Source organism: Misgurnus anguillicaudatus, chromosome 12, assembly GCF_027580225.2.
Source record: "Misgurnus anguillicaudatus chromosome 12, ASM2758022v2, whole genome shotgun sequence".
NCBI classification, from domain to species: Eukaryota; Metazoa; Chordata; class Actinopteri; order Cypriniformes; family Cobitidae; genus Misgurnus; species Misgurnus anguillicaudatus.
Window position 1 is genome coordinate 19,278,302 of NC_073348.2, and position 17,483 is coordinate 19,295,784.

The 17,483-nt window shown below is 38.9% G+C and overlaps 1 protein-coding gene across 3 annotated transcripts in view; it reads right to left on the reverse strand.

Moving 5' to 3' along the window:
• Positions 1-17,483, reverse strand: part of sardh (sarcosine dehydrogenase) — a 72,919-nt gene that overhangs the window by 55,112 nt on the left and 324 nt on the right. The window contains exons 2-9 of one of the 3 annotated variants that reach the window (XM_055208903.2): positions 16,737-16,932; positions 15,198-15,524; positions 14,749-14,927; positions 14,426-14,605; positions 11,026-11,149; positions 10,664-10,764; positions 7,300-7,404; positions 4,723-4,852 (exon numbers count right to left, since the gene is read on the reverse strand). In XM_055208903.2, coding sequence (XP_055064878.1) covers positions 4,723-4,852; positions 7,300-7,404; positions 10,664-10,764; positions 11,026-11,149; positions 14,426-14,605; positions 14,749-14,927; positions 15,198-15,519 — 1,141 coding nt within the window. In that variant the 5' untranslated portion in view covers positions 15,520-15,524; positions 16,737-16,932. Of the gene's footprint in view, positions 1-4,722; positions 4,853-7,299; positions 7,405-10,663; positions 10,765-11,025; positions 11,150-14,425; positions 14,606-14,748; positions 14,928-15,197; positions 15,525-16,736; positions 17,304-17,483 lie in introns of those variants that run through there. The other 2 variants (XM_055208902.2, XM_055208904.2) reach the window with 2 other exon arrangements.

Genomic DNA, 17,483 nt, shown 5'->3' on the forward strand with positions numbered 1-17,483 from the left:
TGTGATGAACCCCATATGACAGTTACCATCTGAGTCAACTGTTTTGAGGTAAGCAACTGCTGCAATTACTTGCTTGGACGCATCAGAAAACACACAGAGCTCCTTGAACTTAGCTCCTGACAATGATGTGGGCCCGTAGCTTCTTGGGACTTGTACATGTTGCAGTTCTTGCAAAGAATCTCTCCATTCTTCCCACACCTTTTGTTTGTTTGCAGGTAAGGGTGCATCCCACTCAACAACATTCTCAGTTAGCTCTCTCAGCAGTACTTTGCCTTGAATTGTGATAGGGGCCACAAATCCTAGTGGATCGTACAAACTGTTTATTACAGACAGTAGTCCACGCCTAGTATAAGGCCTTCTATCCTGTTGGACCTGGAAGTTGAAGCAGTCTGTGTCCAGATTCCAAAGCAGGCCAAGACTACGTTGCATAGGAAGTGAGCTGACACCTAAATCCAGTTCTTTCAATGAGTTTGCGTAATCCTCGGATGGAAAAGCCCTCATAACCTCCTTGCTGTTTGAAGCTAGTTTATGCAACTTCAAATTAGACCCGGCCAACATGTCCTGTGTCCTTTTTAGAAGGTCAATTGCCATCTCTTAGGAAGGTAAGGAAATTAATCCGTCATCCATATAAAAGTCTTGCTCAACGAACTGCCGGGCGTCTTGACCGAATTCCTTTTCTCCTTAATGAGCTGCTCGACGCAGACAGTAGATGGCCACTGCCGGAGAGGGACTGTTCCCAAATACGTGTACCTTCATACGGTATTCTGTAACCTCATTCTTTGGGTTATTTTCTCGAAACCAGAGGAATCTAAGGTGGTTCCTGTCTGCAGGCCGAACTTTAAAGCAGTGGAACATTTGTTGTACATCTACTGTGAGGGCAACAGGCTCTCTGCGAAAACGCATGAGGACTCCTAGGAGACTGTTGTTGAGGTCGGGACCCGTCAAGAGAACCTTGTTCAGTGATGCGCCTTTGCATTGAGCACTCGAGTCGAAGACCACTCGGATCTGGGATGGCTTTTTTGGATGGTATACGCCAAAAGAAGGTAAATACCAACACTGTTCACTTGGACTAACTGAAGGAGCGATTTCTGCATGGTCATTTTGAAATAACCTTTCCATAAAGGCTACAAAGTCCTTTTTCATCTCGGGCTTCCTTCTGAAAGATCGTAGAAGTGAATTAAAGCGTTCCACAGCTTGTAGACGATTGTTTGGTATATACTGCCTCGGCTGTCTGAAAGGAAGTGGCGCAACCCATGAATTTTCCTCATCTTTATAGACTTCTCTGTCCATGATCTGCAGAAACTGTCTGTCCTCAATTGACAGAGCGGTTTTCTCATCGTCTCTTGTCCTTTTAAATACTTCCCAAGCTGTTGGTCCTTGAGTTTCCTCCTTGATCAGGGACTTGGTGAGTGACACACTTTGGAATCTGTTCTTTACAGTGTAATTGTTAGGACACGGGTGAAAATATGTAGGCTGACCATTTTCCATTATGTTGGTGTGGTAAGTTTGGATGAAGGTAGGCTTATGAACTTTCCCGAGGCACATGTCTCCAATGATAACCCATCCTAAGTCCAATTTTTGCGCAAAGGGAGCATTTGGTGGGCCGTTCACTTGCTTATGGGCTTTGTGGACTCTGATCATATCTCTGCCTAACAGGAGAAGAATGGGGACGTGATGATCTGGCTCTGGAATGTACCTTGAGAGATGTTTTAGGTGCCTGTGGTTACTAACCACTTCTGGAGTGGGGATTTCAGAACGATTGTCTGGAATTTCGTTACACTCAAGAAGCACTGGTAGGGGTAAGACTAAGCTTCCATCAAAGGATTCCACTTGAAAGCCTCGTGCTTGTCTGCCTTCTGTTTCGACTGTGCCTGCACATGTTTTGAGAGTATAGGCTACGTTACACTCTGTAATGCCGAACAGATCAAAGAATTCTGATCTTGCGAGCGATCTGTTACTTTGATCGTCTAGTATCACATACATTTTAACTGCTTTCTCACGATGGCTTTCAGGAAATACTTTCACAAGACAAACCTTGGAGCATGAACGTGGAAGATGACCGTCCCCGCATACCTCTGTACAAGCTGAGGAAACCTCGGATTCCACAGGTACGTCCTCACTCACTTCTGATTTAGGGGATCGTGGCTCTCTGGTCCATGGAGCTGGACCTGGATGCAGTGCTGCCATGTGGGTAATGCTGCCACATTCTGAACACGTAATAACCTGATCACAATTCTTTGCCATGTGTGCCGTGGAGCTGCAACATTTAAAGCATATGCCTTGTTGTTTAAGCAATGACTTTCTCTCCTCCATAGGTTTCATCCTGAATCCTCTACATCTGGACAGAGGGTGAGGCTTATTGTGTAGAAAGCAGTGTTTTGCTGGGTTAACTTTATTTTTGAATTCACTGGCAGCTAACAAACTTTCAGGAGAGACCTGAGTCTTGTGTGTGGCAACGGTTCTGGGGAAAACAGTTTTGTTTGACTGTCTGTTTGGTTTGTGCGATTCTTCCTGTACAGCTGTGAGAAAGAAACTTGGATCGTTGCGTATTTTAGATTGCTGACACACAAAGTCTACTAGGAACTTGAATGGTGGAAAGGAAACTCTGTAGTCCTCTTTGTACTTAGATCCCACTGTGAGCCACTTTTCTTGTAAGCTGAACGGTAGTTTTTGTATTATCGGATTCACTCCCCGCGATGTGTCTAGATAGGAAAGACCCATCAAATCGCCATCCTGCTTAGCTGCTTGGATCTCCATGAGCAGATCTCCCAGTTCGCGCAATCTGTGATTGTCTCTGTTTGATATTTTTGGAAAGCTCTCCAGTTTCCCAAATAGAGCGCTCTCTACCATTTCTGGCGAGCCATATGTTTCATAAAGTCTGTCCCAAATCAGACTGATCCCATGTAGTGGATGGTTAATGTGTACAGCTCTGATCCGTTTTGCATGCTCCGCTGAGTCACGCCCCAGCCATTTTACAAGCAAGTCCATCTCCTCGCTAGGTGAGAGATTAAGTTCTTTAGTGGCATTTATGAAGGATGCCCTCCATGCTCTGAATGTCTCTGGACGATCATTAAACTGTGTTAGGCCCGTGGACACTAATTCACGTCTTGCAATAAACTTGACGACATCAGACATTTGGTTATTTGTATGAGGATTACCTTGATACGGCCCAGCTTGTGAGGGTATAGCTGACTGAATTGGAGAATAGTCGAATGTCACTCGCCTGTCTCCGATCCTTTGCTCATAACATGGAAACGCTGCAGAACGTGAGTGATACACATCTTGAGGTAACTTAGTGTACATCTCATGATGGACTGAGGGTGTAAAGTGTACATCTGTGAGTTGCGAAATAGTAGGGTGCTGCCTGCCCTCTGCATTGCCAGGTTGAGACTTGGGTGGTGTGGCATAAAACTCATGCTTACCCTCTTGCTGCAGTTCAGTAGTCTGTGTTTGTTGCAATTCTGAGACCTTTGTGTATCCGTTATCATAAAATGGCCCATCTAGCACTGGTATTTGTGTATTCACAACACTATCTGCTTGTTCCGCTAAGTAAGCCTGTGTGCGTTCCTTTGTGTCCTCTATAGGTAACCCTACTACACTCGAATTTCCTCTGCTTTCTTGCTCTGCGGCTGTTTCTAAGGCCTCCGCCTTTGCTTGTATGGCTGCAATCTTTTTTTCCAGCCTTAAGGTCTCCAATGATGCCTCAAGCTGTGCTTGTTGTATTTTCAATTCGCTTTCTTTCTTAGCAAAAGCTATTTCCGCTTTAGCCGCTTCAGCCTCTGCTCTAGCCATCGCAGCGGCTGTGGTTACAGTCGATGAGCCTCGTGAGTGCCGTGACGAGCATGATGCATTAGATGCATGCCTCTGTGATCCAGACTTGCAGCTTGCTTTAGACATTGTAGAAGGAAGTTCACCTTATGAGCTGGCTAGCTCCCCGCCGTGGAGTTAGAAACTAGAAGTTGTTTACCAAAGGGGTTTCGTTTTACTGTTCTGCCCTTAATTTCAAACGCCTTGCTTGAATATGCAGTCAGATAACGCCCTCCAAAGACAACAAAGGCAAGAATGGTTTTCAACATTTACTGTTGTCCATGGAATAACGTAAAACTGTAAAAGTACAAAATAAAGAATTCTAAGTATACAGAATCAATATTATGTTTACATAAACACAACAAAGGCTCTTCACATTCCTTATAGTTAGTATCAGTACTTCAGAAAATAGATGCAATACATCTATTACAATTCACAAAACCAAAGAGAAAATAATTTAACATCTGCCATTTAAAATGTAACAATTCACAGTAAATATGCATAGGAACTATAATGTAGCAATATCTACATACCGAAAGTGCCTTCAAATCAACTTAAATCGAGGAGCAGTAGCCATGACTGCATGCTCTTCCCTGCTGCTGCTGAAAACTAGGCTCACATTTGTGATGTCATCATATAAGGACTTAAAAAATAACATGCAATACCCCAATTTGAACAGAAGGGGTCACTCTACTATAACATTTCAACTAACAATGCAAAAATGTTCATAGAGAACAGCACAATTTGAAATGAAAATGATTTCTTAATGTCTAGTGACATATCAGGGCCATTTTATGATTAATTGATATACATTTCTTACATACTGTTCCTTTAAGAAAACAGTAAATAACTAAAAAGACTTTAGCTGGGTTTTTACAGACAAGAGTCACATTTATACAGTATGTGTGTGTGTACCTGGGCCACAGACGGTGGATTTGATTCCAGTTTGTTCCAGAGCAGGTACTCGGTTAATGGCGCCCTCGATGTGTTGCATGAAAACATCCCAGTCCAGATCAAACAAGCTGAATGCAAACTTATCAGACACCTGTGGGGACGAGAAAACAAAAGGAGAGGTTGCAAATGGATTGCAACAACTGCACATTTCTATAATTGAGCAATCATGGCCATGTTGTGGTTAGGACATTTACGAGTTTGATATGCACAAACGTGTACAGTACACAAAGCCAGGAGTTTAATTATATCAAGCGGTGCTTCACTAGATTACTAATGCTGGTTCTCCATCTGTTTCTAAAAAGAGAAAAAATAGGAAAGGAGGATGCAATGAAGATCCAGCCCACATCCTGGGATCCCATCCAGACTCACATCAGGAATAGGGCTGTGATATCCAGAAACTACTGTTCATACCTGATAATGGGCATGATGGGTTGTCCTTGATGTCACTACGGGTGACCTTGTTGTGCTAATTTTGATTTCATTACATTTATGCATATGCGCTTTTATCCAAAGCAATCTACAATGCATTTCAGCAGTGTGTGATCAAACCCACAACATTTGTGCTGCTAATGCAATCCTCTACCAATTCAGCTACAGGAACCTAGTGATATTGTAAACTAATAAGCTGGCTAGAAATGTTCCCGGACAGTGCTCTGAGATTTGTATTTTCTCTAGAATAAGATCAACTCTTCATGTCATTGTCCGCACACGTCGCCACAGGGGACCGTGAATGAACAAGAGTGGGCTGGAAAAAGGCAGCAGACGGTGTGAGCAATGTGACAGCTGATAAAATGATGATCACAGAAAGCGAGTGAATATGTGGGGCCGGTGTGTAGCAGATTGTGGTTTAAAAATAAAAAGCAGATAGAGGCTGCGTGTATCGCGAACCGTCACGCCGCCTCATTAAGAAAGCGGAGCTATTTCTAACAACACATTTCTCAAAATGTTCACACTTTCCTAACGTATCGATCGGCTGTTTCCTAGCATGACTGTTCCTTTGTGTACCGAATCCCTGAGCTGACAGAGGGTAAAATTTAATGAGAAAAAGTTTTGTTTGGCCCTTGAGAGTGTGGAGGGCACACACAGACAGAGCGCACTGTTAGCTGGAGATAATACTGAGGGAAGTCAGAATGTAAATTTGGTCATACGGGATGGAGGAAACAGTAAAAAGCTCACATCAGCTCTAAACCTGATCTCCGTTCGGGTCCACAAAGTGCAGAGATGGCAAAGGTGCAGGCGATTTTAACACATACACCCACTGAGATTCGCTGTGGAGAGTTTTTCACACAGCTGAAACATGGGAAAGACATTTCACTGTTATTGCTTGCACATTAGCGGATGACTACATTTATACAGTGACCTGACCCGTACTGCTGAACAATAGTGTGACTTCTGCTGGCATATGGAGGTTAGCAAGTCAACATAGATATAATTTACATACGAAGGTCTTAAAGATATCAAAGGTCAAAGAGAGGATGCATATTATTCTGGACAATTTATTATACTAACATTATACGTGAAGAGCTTAGACACATTTTTGACATCATGTGCACTGTGCGGACCGATTGGTTGGTGACATTAAAGCAGCTCGGGAGTGATTGGAAAGCAGACTGCTCCTTATATGCTTTTAAATCTCTCTTGCAGTTATTTAATGTCATAAGCCAAATGATCTCCACAGCATGCATGATTTCAAACACACCTAATAAGCCATAAGCTCATAATTACGATGAACTCCATTGTGCATATCTTCCAGTTTTCTTCAAAACAATCAAATCTTGTAATGACATAAGCATACTCCGGTATGGATCATAAAGTTTAGTGTGAGTGCAGATGAGCGAAGGAGTTTAAGGTTCGGTCCAGTAAAGTATGATTTGAGGGCACCCTTAAGGGGGGTCGAACACCGGACGCGCAGCTCAGCGTGCGGCGTTCAAAAAAAAAAAAAAATCGAACACTTTGTTTTCTAGGAGTACAATTTTGTTAGAATTGCGTCACTAGGAGCTACTCTTTGCATTAAGATTCTTTATGAATACGGGCCCTGACTTTTTCCATGTTTAAGTGCTATAATTGGGTCCCCAGTGCTTCTATCAACCTAGGAAATATACAAAAGATCAACCCAGTAACTTAGTTTTGGTAAGCCATTCTCTGCAAACATGTAAAAAAAATAGCTCATTGAAATTTGGCTCCCCTTGTGATGTCAGAAGGTGATAATACCGCCCCTTAATCTGCACTATCCAAACACAGCACTGCCATTTAATTGACAGCACAATTGAGTTTTAATTTCAACAAACCACCATGGCAATCAGTGTTTGCATTTCATTTAAAGGACACACCAAAAAACGGCACATTTGGGCTCACACCTACAAAATGGCAATTTTGACATGCTATAATAAATTATCTATATGGTATTTTGAGCTAAAACTTCACATACATACTCCAGGGACACCAAAGACTTATTTTACATTTTAAAAAAAGGCTCATCTATGTCTCCTTTACAGCCAGTAGTATTTTTTACATACTAAATGTGTTATTTTTACTTACATCATCCCAGAAAATTGGGTTTTGTTCGTAGCCTCCCACAGAAAGAGCGTCACCTTGGAGACGGAGGTAGACTGATGCATCATGGTCCCTGACGTTGGGCATATTCTAGTGGGTAAAAAAACTTGTTTTAAAAAAAGTGTGATTTTACGTCATCATTTCAAGTCATCGTTTAAAAAATAAGATAGCTCATTATGTAAGGGATAATGTAGAGGCAGCCGGTAGTTATCAGGAAATAAGCCCCGACAGTGTGATCTTATTTTCCCGATAACTACCGGCTGCCTCTACATTATCCCACTTATTACACGGCTACTTGTCACATAAGAAAAAAAAACGGACATGAATATGAATTTGAAACATTTTATTGGCATATTTGTTTTAAATTAACATTTTTATCCTTCCGCGAAACTTTGCACAGATGCATAAAATGATCGTAATACCTTATTAAGATCCTCTGCTTCATACTTGTCTGTCTCCATTTTTTTCTCTTTTAGCCAGTCTTTGAGAGTTTTAATGCCCATTCTCTATTTTTTTGTGTGTTGGCTTTATAGCTGTCATGCTCTATTTTGTCAAGTTCAGTCTCAGTAAGCTCTCTGTGTCTTGTCGTTGTTCGTTCTTCTATCCACTGTTTAAATGTTTTGTTTTTTTTTCCGTACATGTTAAAATTAATGTCAAAATTTTTCATTCTTAATTGTGGTTGTCCAGTGTTTGTCACAAGATGGCGCCAAACAGTAATCTTTATTGATGCGGAGCGATTTTAATCGTACAAGTAGTACCGGCTATGCGTTTTTACTTTGAAGTGGTTATTATTTGAAAAGAACGAACCTGCAAATGTCTCAACTGACCAATCAGAATCAAGCATTCCAGAGAGCCGTGTAATAAGTTAATGTATGACATTAAAGAATAAAAAAAACTTTCGTACCACCCATATGGCATTACTAAACAATGCTGTTAGATTTCATTGCTTAATAGATGTATAGCAATTTGTAACGCTGGAAACTGTAATTCTGGTACTGTAATTCTGGTACAAGTAAAATGTGTTACATACTTTAACCATATCAGGTACAAATCAGTCCATAATATTAATAATATTTCATAATTTCAGTTTAAATTACGACACATTGGTCTCTGTGAGGAGTAAGATGCCTTCCATCAACCATTAAACTAAAGCTCACACACACACAAATACATAGTGATGCATAATTTACAATGAGAGACTCAAGATCTGTTTATTTCAATGCAGTGTATGTCGGTGATTCTCCAAAACAGCCCTCTACCAGTTTGATAAAGTGGTTTTAAAGCATACTTTCCCTTTTTTATAGTTATTATAGGACAGTGGGACAAATTTAGATTGCAAGACAGTGCAGAAGTATAAGGAATTAATCTTATACAAATCCCTATAGCATTATGTTTGCTTACTATGCTAGTATAAGACTGCAATCCAGGCACCGAGGTTTAAAATAACACTCTCCTGACTCTCTTCTTCCCTGTTTATTAAGTATATGGCTGCCAAACACAGGTAAAATATATATATATATATATATATATATATATATATATATATATTAGGGCTGTCAATAGATTAAAAAAATTAATCTAGATTAATCGCATGATTTCATGAGTTAACTGCGATTAATCGCAAATTAATCGCACATTTTTATCCATTCTAAATTTACCCTAATTTAACACTTTTCAGGTTTTTAATATTCTAATCATATATACATATATAGATGCGTTATGCAAATGTATGTTAACAACATCCTGTTTACAATTTAACAGAATCACCAGCCATTGTTTTGTATATGAATTTTCCTTTCAGAAGATTTTTTTTTCCCCATTTTTGTTTGCTGCTGCATCATTTGTGACCTGTGCAGGCAAGTTGAGTCGGAATTAGCAAATTTAAAAAAAATAGTTGTTCATATTTTGACATTCTCTATTAAAACATAGAACAATACATGATTTGTTGAAATATAACAAAATATGACAGAACTACACGTGTTTGAAGTTGAAAGAGTCAAATTACCACAAAAATTTCCACATCCATACATTATATTACCACATCAATACCTTAAAATCACTGGTAAAACTAATAGATTTAGCACACACAAAGCAAAAACATCATCAATGTATGTTCAACTTGTTTTCCTTTTGTTTGATTGACATTGAGACAGACTGCTTAAAATCTAAGTGATCTAATATAATGTTACACATCAGATAGTTTTACCCAACAGTTAACCAAACATTTACTTAAAACATAACAGATTATAGAGCCTACCTGCGTGAATTCTTATCAAAACAGATATTTGTAAAACTGTAATTTTGTGTAGATGTCTATATATCCGGGTCGCGCACTCGCGCGTCTGTGTGCACGCGCTTCAGATGTCAGTCAGTCAGCGTGAGGGGATCGCTTTTGAGTCTTGTCGCTCTTAATAACTCTTTAACATTAATCAGGTACCGAACTTTATCTCTCTTAATGACTCTTTTAACATCAAGCAAGTCCTGCAGTCTATTTTCTAAGTCATGCATAAAAGCGAAACCAAAATGAATTGAGACGCATTTTTGTATTAGATTAAGCATTAGGAGGACGGTAACGTTACACCTCTCAGACGTATAAATAAAGATCATATCAGATGTCCAACGAGCATTTAGAGCATTGGATTTGGTAGACGATTTGCTTAATGTTCTTATTTCTATGAAAACCTTTTACTCATTTAGAGAGAGTCACATTTGTCTGCGTCTCTGTTCATTCAACTATGGGCTGGACCAAGGGTCAAACAGAAATTGCGCGTTGCGTTAATCTCCGTTAAAAAAATTAGTGGCGTTAAAATGAATTTGCGTTAACGCGTTATTAACGCGTTAATTTTGACAGCCCTAATATATATATATATATATATATATATATATATATATATATATATATATATATATATATATATATATATATATATATATATATATATATATATATATATATATATATATATATATATATATATATATGAGAATTGTAATGTCATTTTAAATCATTCTGATTATTTACAACACAATAAAACAAAGATGGGTAGTAGCCAGTATCAGATAATAACTGCCATCACATAAACTTATTTAATAGCTCCGTACAGGTATGCCTATTTTTTTCTTTCATTTATTTATTTGGAAAGGGACCATGTATGAACATTCAACAAAAATGTTTCTATTTGATGCACTGTACCAGATTTAGCCTACATGGCTAACTTTTATCCATTTTAGAAGCTTTGAACCTCCAACCATCATCCTATCCCCAAACAAGATCAATGAATTTACCCTACTAAAATATCTATTGTATTTAATTTGATGCTTTGCTGTATTGAAGTTAAAGATAAGTTACCTGAATCCCCTCGATTCTTTCTGTGACAACATAAGCGTGGTGCATAGCTACCAAAGGTACGTGAACACCTGCCATTTTACCCAGTTTAGTGGCCCAAACACCTAGAGAAAATCACAGGCACAAGTAAGTAAATATCAAGATCATATCATATGACATTGTATAATATAATCACATATGTATAAGTACTGTGAGATGTAACATTGAACCGACAGTTTGATTACCAAAGTGGATCATATACTTTAATTTATTAAATGTGATATAATCGGTCAATCTTTGCTTGTAAAGCAGCATATATGGTTACTCAAGCTTCAAAATGATCATTGAGTGCCCTCTACTGGTGGAAACATCTCAATTCTCCTGACCTGCACAGTTGACCACACATGGGGTTTGAATGGTCCCATGAGCAGTTTCGACTCCTTTTACTCTCTTAACACCCATATGATCAACCTTCACCTGGATACCAGTGACTGGACAGTTCTCGATCACCTGAAAATGACAAGGTTATGTATATTAAAGTTATATAAACCACACCACTCACCTACAGCAACTCTTTCCTGTAGTCTTTTATGTACCAACATTTAAAAAATACACAAACAGAAACATGTAAGGGTCTTTTTAAAGTACCACAGTTTAAAAAAAACAATAAATATATATTTTTTAATTATTATATAATTAAAATATAATCTTTTTTTACTCATATCTGCTCCTTCTAATTAAAAAAAAATTGGAGAAGGACTTTTTTTAAGATTTAGAACACAGAAGCTATATTCCGCATCTATGCATGTACACTACATATTACAGATAAATGCAATAATACATAATGGAGCAGTTTCCCAAACAGAGTTTAAATTCATCTAGGACTAGGCTTTAGTTATATTAGGACATTTAACTCTTTCCCCGCCATTGACAAGTTATCTCGTCAATTAAGAGAAAACATTTGCATATAAAAGTGTTCCTGATAAAGTTTTATGTTAATCTGCAATACCGCGATCTCCCAATTCATGAAAAATCTAAAGCAAAAACTCATTTTAAAATCTGTGTATGTTTTGATAATCGTTCTAAATCTGATCTCTAACAAAATTCCTTACAAAAATGCAATTATTTCAGCTTTTTGCTAAAAAAATTATCTTTAAAGAAAAATACCCATATTTAAGAGTTTATGAGCATAGAAAAAAAAATAGATAGGACGAAACGTTTTTTTCCCCGTTTTGTTTGTTTGTTTGAAAGCAGATGGTCTGTTCTTTCATTTCATATATTTGTACGTTTATATATTTTTAGAAGAAAAAATTCCTGGAAGGCATTTTGTGAAAATCATGCTGGCGGGCACCTTTTCCAAAAATGGCTGGCAGGGAATGAGTTAAGTAGTTTTTACAAACATACCTTACCAAGACAAAACAATGGCACAGGTATGTTAAAGGCAGAGTGCACAATGTTTGAAAAACGCTTTGGAAAAGGAGACGGGCCGACTACCAAAACACACTTATAGCCAATCAGCAGTAAGGAGCGTGTCTACTAACCGACATCCTTGCCGGGTTGCGTATGTGTGGGGCGGGTCTTTTAAAAGAAGGTCCAGATTCTATTGGGGTAGGGGCGTGTTTGTTTAGGTGATTTCAAATATCAACATTGGCTTTCAAACATTGTGCACTCCGCCTTTAATATATGTCAGTGAAAATGTTTTTAAAGCAACACTATGTCGTTTTTTTACCTTTAAATAATGTCTCTAAAATTATTTCAGTGATAGAACAACTTTTAACTGGACAAATTGTACTGTTGCTGCAACCTGAGCAGCCTCCTAGCTGCTACAAGCACACTCTGAAAGTGTCGGTGGAGGGTAGAGCACACAGCCCCGCACCTCCCCCTGCCTGCAGAAGAGTGTCTGATACCAGGCACTGTTGCGCTTTCAACCACATGGGGGAGCTGTTAGGGCTGCTCGATTATGGGAAAAATCATAATCCCGATTGTTTTGATAAAAATCTTAATCTCGATTATTTAACACAATTACTTAAATGACTGTAAAAACATGCATTTATACATGGGCTTGACATTAACTTTTTTGCTCACCAGCCAAAGTGACTAGTTGTTTTCCAAAGTTACTAGCCACACAGCATTTTCACGGGCCACAATTTTGTTGCTGGTAAAATACACTTTATATGATTAAACTTGACTTTGGCATCCTAAAATGACTTTAATTCGAGCAAATTTACTTGGTTTAGCTAAATTAGATGCAGAATGAATTTCAAATGCAGTCTGACCACCCAAATTAGGACCACATTTATTAGCTGGTATATACCAGGTATATCAGTATAGATCATATCATATATTTAGGTGCATAAAAACAGTCTAGTAAGACATTAATAGATTTACATTGAATGAATATATTAAAAGTGGAGCAGGGGTGTAGAAGATTAACTGAAAAGATAAACACAAAACCCCTCGACAACCACTTTAAATATTTATTAACAACAGCAGTCAAGAAATGTACATGAATTTTACTTTCAACTTGTTTATGCAGATTGTATTTTATATGCTTGATCAGGTTTTCTGTTAAAAGTGATTTAAGACTTTTAATGACAAATGTTGAGAGGGCATTATTGTTGCCCAAAGTAGCCTACATTAAAATGATGCGCGAACCTCTCAGCTGGCGGGTTTCCTTTGATTTCGTGTGCATTCAGGTATGCACTGAATTTCTCTCCGCTCTTGCCCTGAGAATGTGCACGCAATATATATCTCTCCAATCACTTCCATGCAATTGTTTTATCTTTCCCGAAGTGTGTATGCGCTCAGAGTCAGACTGCGTCCTCTTGTGCATTCGCAAATCCATCACCTCAAGCGCGCTCTCTGGGAGGTGGCGCTTTGGTCCGCAACGCTCCGCTGATCGCGCGCGCGTCTCCACAAACGGTCTTTGTGTGTTGCGCTCGGTGCATGGAGTGCTCACGGGAGTTGTAGTTTCCCAGTGTCGAATTGCTATTGGTTATCATTTTGCATAACTTTTAAGAAAACTACAATAAAAAATGTATATTCAACCAGCCAAAGTGGCTAGTGAGATTGTCTTACCCGCCGCAGCCGAAATCTACCCGCATTTGGCGGGTGTTAATGTCAGCCCTGCATAAATTCAATGCATTGTTTAGTGTTGCTGCAAAAGGCTACACGTGTCAAAGCAGTAGTGTTTAAGTGCCAGCAGAACGCGATTCACGTTTTAAACACGATCGCTTGAAATGCATATAACTTTACAAACATAAACAGGATTATTACCTAGTGGTCTGACTTTAAACAGATGCCTGAGCGCGCAGCTCTCTGCACGTGTGAGAGAGAGAGAGAGACAGAGAGCGGCGCCACGATCCAGCTGATAATATTTTAAACGTGAGGGATAGTTTGCCTCCGTTCGCTTGTAAAGCATAAAACTGAACAAATACATGAGGATTTCTACTTTGTGTGCGAGGCGCAGCTGCTTATGACGCGCTGGATTAATGACTCAAAACGAAATAACAGAAATGCGGCACACTAATCGATCTCCCTCGATTATCTTGTTTTTGCAATCGAAATGTGCAAAAATCGAAATTGAAATCGAAAAACGATTAATTGCACAGCCCTAGGAGCTGTAAGTCATTTTTACATGGAAACTACATAGTGTTGCTTTAAATTTAGGCATCACAAACATGCATTTAGTTTGGGAATAGAATAAGCCCTGTCCAGGAAACCACCGGATAATTATTAATAGATATTAAAACTGTATTTTATATTACTAAAGCCATATTGACATACAGTGGCCCCACGTGCAGTTGCCGCTCTGGACAGGGTGGTGCAGGTGCCTGCGGGGTCCATGGTGCCATCTTTAGGTACGTACAGTGTGCCATAAAGATCCTTGACATTCATCAGTGGATACAGATCTTTGGTCTCAGCTGGTGACAGGACATACGACTCAATGCCGTATACTTTACCCAGCTGAAATACAGAATAAGTCCCAGTAAACCCAAAAACAGTGCACGCTATAAATATTCCATGTCATTTTTATAAGCTAACCCTGAAAAAAATCTATTAATAAGATCATTTGTCTCAAGATGTGCAGTTGAGGGTCTGAGTCATACCGACATGAGGCGCTTGTACTCATCCAAACGCTGCTTGTTGGAAGCAATGAATAGTCCTCCATTTTGGATCCAGCCCGTCTCGAGGCCCGTCTCCAGCTCCAGCTCTGAGCTGACAACGTTACGTGTGTGAGCCAAAAGCTCGACTTCAGTATCACTTGGCCTTAACTGCCACAAAAGCCCTGTGACGAGTGGAAAAATGAACAAACAATATGCTGTTGGGTACGTGTTGGGTTAAAGTTCAAACAAGCTAAGACAAGCTCTAAGTACATTTCTGTTTAATAGATGCTAAGCACAAGGATTTAAAATTTGGCTGTGGCACAAGTCTTACAATATAATCAGCTCTGAAAGTCTTGAACTTGGAATGCAAGTATCGCAGGATATAATACCTGCAAAATGCTAAATCCTCTCTCTTTTATAAATCTGCTAAATGAGCAAATGTAAATAAATACCTGCTGTGTGCCAGGTGGTACCAGCGGTCAGTCTGTCCCTCTCCAGCAGAACCACATTGGTCATGCCCATTTTACACAGGTGGTAAAGTGTCTGGCAACCCAGGCTTCCACCTCCAATCACCACAACATCTGCAGTCTGTGGCAGGGGTTTGGTGGGACCACTGTGGCCTTCCTCCTGTTTGAGGGTCTTCTCATAGGGCACGCTTTTCTCTGTTGTGTGCGTTGAATGGGAGCTATAGCAAAGGGTGGTGGCACGATAGAGGGGCGAGAGGGGCTGCCGGCATGACATTGCCCTCTGCGCTGCAGTTCTCAGAAAGGCCATGGCCCCTAACAAACACAGCATGTAAAAATTATATATAAGTATAATGAACATAATACATAAATGAACTTATGTGTTTATTATTTTGTTAATGTGTTTTTCCTAATGTTATTGCTTTTATGGTTTTCTTGTAGCTCAATTTGTACCACATTGCGGTAGCAAGGCAAAGGTCATGGGTTCAATCAACATCACTGAATGCACTATAGGTTGCTTTGGATAAAGGATCTACCAAATGCTTAAAGGGGACATTTCACAAGACTTTTTAAGATGTTATCTTATCTTTGGTGTCCCCAGAGAATGTATGTGAAGTTCTAGCTCAAAATACCATATAAATAATTTATTATAGCATGTTAAAATTGCCACTTTGTAGGTGTGAGCAAAAATGTGCTGTTTTTGGGTGTGTCCTTTTAAATGCAAATTAGCTGATCACTGCACTAAATGGCAGTGCTGTGGTTGGACAGTGCAGATTAAGGGCTGGTGTTATCCCCTTATGACATCACAAGGGGAGCCAAATTTCAATTAGCTATTTTTTATGCTCGCAGAGAATAGTTTCCCAAAACAAAGGAACTGTGTTGATCATTTTCACATTTTCTAGGTTGATAAAACCAATGAAGACCCTATTATAGCACTTAAACATGAAAAAAAGTCAGATTTTCATGATATGTTCCCTTTAAATGGAAATGTTTTATTTCGTACTGTTTTTCCTTAACTAGTTATTGTGTATTGTATATTCTTATTATTATGTCCTATATTATTTGTATATTGCAATAAGATTCTCTTCATTACTGTAATGCATTTATGTAGCAGCATGAACTAACAATTAATCACTTTATTAAGCATTTTAACCTATATTAATTTATTTTTTTAATAGATTTGTTCATTGTTAATGATTGTACTTATTATTTAATATTTATACAATATGAAATGTTAAAATGTAAATGCAGACATTAACTAAGTGCTGTAAAGTCATAATAAGGTGTTGCCATGTTTTGCTATGGGTGTGTTTGCATATGCATGCAATGCAAACAAAAGTACAGAATCATCCACCTTAATGCCAAATGGCGAACAGAAAACTTGCAAAACAATCATCATTAAGTGCATATCTGACAATGTTCATGCAACAGCTGGCTATAACATCAAACAAACATAAACAAACTCTGGCTGGCGTGTGAACTGAAGTACGTCAGCAATTCAGTAAAGTAGTATTAAAAAGTACTTACCGAATGAGTGGACGTCCTCTATTTATTCAATGCTTCTGTGAGTATGAAGACTGAAGTTAAATATCATCAAAAACTAAGCATTCGTGCTCAAATATGGCTGTGCGTTGCTGACTGAGCATGTGGACGAGAACAGCTCGCAGTTGCGCGTGCAAGACGCTCGCGATGAAGAAACATACAGACACGCGCTCCAATGTGTCTGAGAAAATATGACAAAACCACATTCGCTAGTTGTGCTTTTACATTTGAAATTGTTAACGTATTGTCATTCTGGGGTATTTCAATACATGGCTCATATGATCAGACTTTAACCTGGATTAGTAAATAATCTTGGGTCTTTTAGTGCATATTTGTGAGTCCAAAGTAAACGTTATTATTTGTAGTTTAAAATATTGATCGCGTGCAAGTACAATGTAGAAACTGCTTCCGTCTACGAAAAATTCACAAGATAAATCCCCTTACTTATCGCCTTATCTTATTTCTGAAGATATTACAAATTAAAAGGAAACCGCTAGGGCAGCTTGTCTGCACAAACTGAAACTAAATACAGGCAGCGAAAGTTTCCAAGTGGTGCCTCTGCTACTGTCCAAATCTCATGAATATTTAATAAGGTAAGGACGTATGCAGTTTATGATTGGCTGCCTTGATAAACTAGTTGCGCAGATTAGAATAGCGCAGCGTTGTGTTGTAGGCTACGCCACCTTTGGCACCCCAAAGGATTTAACATTACGTTACAAAAAAAGATTATTT